Source organism: Cicer arietinum, chromosome 8, assembly GCF_000331145.2.
Source record: "Cicer arietinum cultivar CDC Frontier isolate Library 1 chromosome 8, Cicar.CDCFrontier_v2.0, whole genome shotgun sequence".
NCBI lineage: Eukaryota > Viridiplantae > Streptophyta > Magnoliopsida > Fabales > Fabaceae > Cicer > Cicer arietinum.
Window position 1 is genome coordinate 8,051,629 of NC_021167.2, and position 6,283 is coordinate 8,057,911.

Here is a 6,283-nt window from a genome sequence, read left to right on the forward strand (position 1 = left end):
CATTATATGTTGAAAAATAAATTGACAATTAAAGTACAATGAGTCAAACAATTATCTTATATAATAAGTTATCATACGAATTTTATAAAATATTTTAAAAATTAAATTAGATGATTGTGATAAACATGATTTTCCCTCATTTTAATTTTCCTAATCATATTCAATTATTACGAATCAATAAAGTAATATTATAAGATAACTATATTTATAATACATAAAATATTACTTATAAAATTATAAAATTATTTTACAATTATTTATAATAAATTTATAATTTATAAATTATTTTACAATTTGATAATAATTTATAATTTATATTATTATCAAATTATTTTATAAGTTATTTTATAATAAATTTATAAATTATTTTATAATATTATTTTATAATATTATTAGTCATTTACCAATGTTAATAATTTATATTATTAGTCATTAAATTCGATGAAAAAAAATTCACTTAATCACTCGTAAATATCAACATAAATATTCTTTATCTAATGATCCTTCTCCAAACAAACAACTTCTCATGTTTACGATTGAAATATGATACTAATAAAACAAATAAATTTAGACTACGTTACAATATAATTCAATATTAATATTTTTTTTAATAAAAAATATTAAATAATCAATCATATTTTTAAATTTTTACATCTTATTTTTGGGTTTGTATTGTACATTTTATTTCATCAAATAAATGCAAGTACCATTATATGTTGAAAAATAAATTATGAGTCAAACAATTATCCTATATAATAAATTATTATACGAATTTTATAAAATATTTTAAAAATTAAATTAGAGGATTGTGATAAACATAATTTTCTCTCATTTTAATTTTTTTAATCATATTCAATTATTATAAATCAATAAAATAATATTATAAAATAATTATATTTATAATATATAAAATATTACTTTCAAAACTTATAAAATTAATTAATATCCGCGCAGCGCGCCTGCGTAATATAGTTATTAAATAATTTTCCGTACATGATATGCACCCCACTCCTTAGTCCATACGCAGCAAATCGATCTGTAAATCGAACGGTGAATGAATCAAAATAATATCTATTGAATTTTTTGTTTGATATGGAATTGTGCGATTCATTATGAATTTGTTGACTTGTTAATCTCAGAAAAAACAATTTGTTAGCCGTCGTTTTTTTATTAGCCGTCGTTTTTTGTTTGTTTGCGTCAAATAATATATGCAACAGTTTCAACTTCTTTTTCATGGTGGAAAAATATGGTTTGTTTATCATACTTCACTCGATGCGTATCTCACAATTTTACACGTATTCTTAAAAATTTATAATAGAAAAGAATAATATTTATATTGAATTAGTATTTACCATTCTATGAATGTGAAATGAAATATATCAAATTGTAAGTAGTAGTATTAATTATAAAATAAGATACAATTTAAAATATATAATTAATATTATATTGAAAATGAAAAGTATCAATTTCTTCTTTCCTTCTTTTTTAACTGTCATATAAATGTTTTTTATTTATTTCAAAACAACTAATAAATTTTATTATTTTTTATATAATTATTTATCGTTTCATGCAAATATGACCATTAAAAAGTATCAGACGAATATATTGAAAATTAATTGTATTTAATTAATTTCTTAATATATGCAAAAATAATATTTTTGTTTATAATAGTGATTAGAGGAAGTACCTCGAATGTTCCTACACTTATATAATATCACTTTCACATTATCCTTTCTATCACAACTATCATATAACTTTTAGGAAGTGAGTAATATAATGGTAGTTGACCATTTCAACGAGAGAGTTGCACATAATGTATATAAGTACACCAACAAAGCAAGAAAAGGAATCAAGTCCTACCAATTGCAACTAGTCATATAAAAAATTGAGAGAGAAAAATACTCAGAAATCTCATCATCATCAAGTTCTTGAAACTCTTCTTCTCATCTAGAGAGCAAAACAAATGGCAGATAGTTCAGTATCATTTTTATTGGACAAACTATCTGTTTTACTTCAAGAAGAAGTGAATTTACAAAAAGGGGTACGTGAAGATGTTGTATACATCAAAGATGAACTTGAACGCCACAAAGCTCTCTTAATGGTAGCTGATGATGCATTGGAACACAAAGATCCTGAACTCAAAGTTTGGGTTAAAAGGGTTAGAGATATTGCTAATGACATGGAAGATGCTGTAGATGAATATAATTTTCGTCTTGTTGATCAACATGGCAAAAACAACAACAAAAATTCTTCTTTTCATAAGATTTCTTTTGGCATTAAGACCATGAAAGCTAGGCATAAAATAGCTTCAAATATTCAAGGAATCAAATCTAAAGTTGAAGCTATCTCTCATGGACGTCCAAACATATCTGAGGTTCGCACAAGTTCTAGTAAAAGGCTTTCATCAAAGATTGATAGCCAAGGTATGTTAGATTAATTATTTCAAACTGATTTAGATAAAAACTATTTTTAGCAGCTTCTCAAAAAAAATATTTTTATAATTGATTCATTTTTTTAAAATGTAATTTTTATTACATCAAACAAACACAAAATAACTTCTATTTTTTTAAAAATTTCTACAAAATAATCTATAAATTATTGAGTATCAAAATTACTTTTTTTAAAAAAATATGTAATAAACATACTCATAATCAATTATTAAGAATTATTATTATGGTCAATTACTATTAAGCATTAAATAATTGGTGGATATGTATTGGCATTTGGTTTTGAATGGACCAATGTTGAATCATTCCGAGAATAAATTACAATTATATAAAAAAAGAGAATTTTAGTCAAGTACCTCACACTTAAACCTGCCACCCTTAATCAACGTGAAAATATAATTTTAATTATATGTAAAATCTTCGATTTAGAAAAAGGGTGAAAAAATGAAATATTAAAAAGTAGAAGATTTTATAGATAGTTAAAAAGATAAAATTGTCTTTTCATGTTGGTTGGGGTGACGGGTCCACTATGCAGTGCACTAGAATTTTCTATAAAAAAAATACTTAATCTCTTTAACGTAAAGGACATGAGTGAGTGGTTGTGAAACTATCTAACATAATTCTCTTCAAACTATCTAACATAATTATACAAATGATCTAACATAATTCTCTTAAAACTATCTAGGTGATGCCCTGTTGTTAGAGGAAGCTGATCTAGTTGGAATTGAACAACCAAAGAAGCAGCTTAATGATATGCTTTTCAAGGATGAATCAGGTAGAGCTGTGATTTCAATTTATGGAATGGGAGGTTTAGGGAAGACTACATTAGCAAAACAAGTCTATGATGATCCAAAAGTTCAAAAACGTTTCAGGTATTAACTAACTACTAACTACTTTTCTTAATATCAGTGAGTTTTGTAAGTTAGACTTATAACTAATTAGATTTCTAATTTCAGGATTCATGCTTGGGTTAACCTCTCTCAATCTTCCAAGCTGGAAGAGTTATTGAAGGACCTTGTTCAACAGCTCCATAATGTGATTGGAAAACCAGCTCCAGAAGCAGTTGGACAGATGAAAAGTGAGAAGCTGAAAGAGGTTATCAAGAATTTGCTTCAAAGAAGTAGGTACCTAATTGTGCTTGATGATGTTTGGCATGCTAATATATGGGATGCAGTGAAGCTTGCTTTGCCTAACAACGATCGCGGTAGCAGAGTGATGCTTACGACGCGCAAGAAAGATATAGCCTTGTATTCTTGTGCTGAATTGGGTAAAGACTTTCACCTTGAATTCTTACCTGAGCAAGAAGCTTGGTCACTTTTTTGTAGGAAGACATTTCAAGGTGATAACAATTCATGTCCTCCTCATCTTGAAGAAGTTTGTAAGAATATCTTAAAATTGTGTGGAGGGTTGCCTTTAGCAATTGTGGCAATTAGTGGTGTTTTGTCCACAAGAGGAAGGACAAACATAGAAGACTGGCAAATGGTTTGTAGAAGTTTTGGTTCTGAAATTCAAGGCAATGACAAACTTGAGGATATGAAGAAAGTTATTTCCTTAAGTTTCAATGAGTTGCCTTACTATCTTAAATCATGTTTGTTGTATTTAAGTATCTTCCCCGAATTTCATGCTATCGAGCCTATGCGATTGATTCGATTGTGGATAGCTGAAGGATTCATCAATGGAGAAGATGGTAAAACATTGGAGGAAGTTGCAGATAGTTACATTAAGGAGCTTTTGAACAGAAGTTTACTCCAAGTGGTAGGAAAAACCAGCGACGGTCGAATGAAAACTTGTCGAATGCACGATCTTCTAAGGGAAATTGTTAGTTTGAAGTCAAGAGATCAGAACTTTGCAACAATAGCTAAAGATCAGGACATGGTGTGGCCGGAAAGAGTTCGTCGATTATCGGTCATAAATTCGTCGCATAATGTACTATTGCAACAAAATATGACTACATTATTCCAACTTAGGTCTCTGCTAATGTTTGCCTTATCAGATTCACTCAATAGTTTTTCTTTACATGAATTAGGCTCTAATGGTCTTAAGTGGCTTAGGGTGTTAGACTTGCAGGATGCACCTTTGGAAGCTTTTCCTGTTGAAATTGTCAATCTTTACCTTCTCAAGTATCTAAGTTTGAAGAACACAAAAGTGAAAAACATTCCAGGGTCTATTAAGAAGCTGCAATACCTTGAAACATTGAATCTTAAACAAACTTATGTCACTGAATTGCCTGCTGAAATCGCGGAGCTGAAGCGATTACGCCATCTCCTTGTGTATCGTTATGAGATTGAATCCTATGCTTATTTCCATTCAAGGCATGGCTTCAAGGTGGCTGCACCTATAGGAAACATGTTATCTTTGCAAAAGCTTTGTTTTATAGAGGTAGACCAAGGAAGTGGAGCTTTGATGGTTGAGCTAGGAAAACTTACTCAACTTAGGAGACTAGGCATTCGAAAAATGAGGCAAAAAGACGGTGCTGCTTTGTGTTCTTCTATTGAGAAGATGATCAATCTCAGGTCACTTTCCATAACTGCTATAGACGAGGATGAGATAATTGATATTCATGACATTTCTAAGCCTCCTCAGTATCTTCAGCAGTTGTACTTGAGTGGTCGTTTAGAGAAGTTTCCATGCTGGATAAGCTCTCTCAAGAATTTGGTGAGAGTGTTTCTAAAATGGAGCAGGTTAAAGGAGGATCCTCTAGTGTTTCTTCAAGATTTGCCAAATCTAAGACATGTTGAGTTTCTTCAAGTTTATGTTGGTGAGACAATGCATTTCAATGCAAAAGGGTTTCCAAGTTTAAAGGTGTTAGGCCTTGATGATTTAGAAGGATTGAAATCTATGATAATTGAGGAGGGAGCAATGCAAGGTCTTAAAAAGTTGATCATTCAACAATGTGGTTCATTCAAGAATGTACCATTAGGCATTGAACACTTAACTAAGCTAAAAAATATTGAGTTCTTTGATATGCCTAAGGAATTGATTATGGCACTGCGTCCAAATGTAGGGAAAGATTATTGGAGTGTACAAAATGTTCCATCAATTTATTCTTCATATTGGAGAGATGGTGGTTGGGATGTTTATTCATTAGAGACTTTTGGGGAACAAGAGAGTGATTCCAATCATAGTAGTGCAATGAGGAGGAGTCTTGAGGTTCCTACTCTTTGGAAGGTTTAATCTATATATTCTTTTGACACACACATATATATAATTATATATATATACGCCAGTGATGTGATATTTTGTTAAATGTCATGTTGCATAGTATCACATCCCACATTTTCGATATAGGTTAGGTCCCATTGTTAGATTTATATATATAGCATTTATTTTCAAATATATAAGAATAATAAATAATTTATGTCTATGAGATAGACTTGTCTCAAATTTTTAGTTTGTACGATTATTTAATTTTTTTAAATTGAATATTATATTATATTATAATAAAAAAATTTCTTTTAATAAAAATAATTATTTATAGTGAGATCTATACAATATACAAATCGATTACATGTTAATCATTAGATAACTAAAATTAATATTTAAATTAAATAGAGATACAATTTAGAATTAGGTCAATAATTCGTTTTTGAAGTATAAAGTTTTTAAAATTCAATTTATATTGTTTTAACGTGCCTTTTTCTAATTCTTCTTCTTATTATACCACTGTTGATATAAACTTAGAGAAAAATTTGTATGTTTTTTAAAATATTAATATTGTTATGCATGATTATATATTAAAATATATTTTTAATTTTTTATATATTATAAATTGTAATTTATAAATAATATATACACTCTTTAACCCAATACATTTTTTCTAAGAACAAAATCGTGAA

The 6,283-nt window shown here is 28.4% G+C and overlaps 1 protein-coding gene across 1 annotated transcript; it reads left to right on the top strand.

Moving 5' to 3' along the window:
* The first annotated feature begins 1,754 nt into the window (after window positions 1-1,754).
* Window positions 1,755-5,818, top strand: LOC101504665 (disease resistance protein RPM1). Its single transcript, XM_004512397.4, has 3 exons — window positions 1,755-2,423; window positions 3,133-3,319; window positions 3,404-5,818. Exons 1-3 carry the CDS (start codon window positions 1,964-1,966, stop codon window positions 5,619-5,621), a joined length of 2,865 nt encoding a protein of 954 aa, XP_004512454.1. The 5' UTR covers window positions 1,755-1,963; the 3' UTR covers window positions 5,622-5,818.
* The last annotated feature ends 465 nt before the right edge of the window (window positions 5,819-6,283 follow it).

What these genes read in the sequence shown, in the direction of transcription:
- LOC101504665 (XM_004512397.4), top strand. Translation starts at nt 1,964, where the DNA reads ATGGCAGATAGTTCAGTATCATTTTTATTGGACAAACTATCTGTTTTA. An exon ending in ATCAAAGATTGATAGCCAAG is followed by an intron (nt 2,424 to 3,132) that starts GTATGTTAGATT and finishes AAAACTATCTAG; the next exon opens with GTGATGCCCTGTTGTTAGAG. An exon ending in AAAGTTCAAAAACGTTTCAG is followed by an intron (nt 3,320 to 3,403) that starts GTATTAACTAAC and finishes TTCTAATTTCAG; the next exon opens with GATTCATGCTTGGGTTAACC.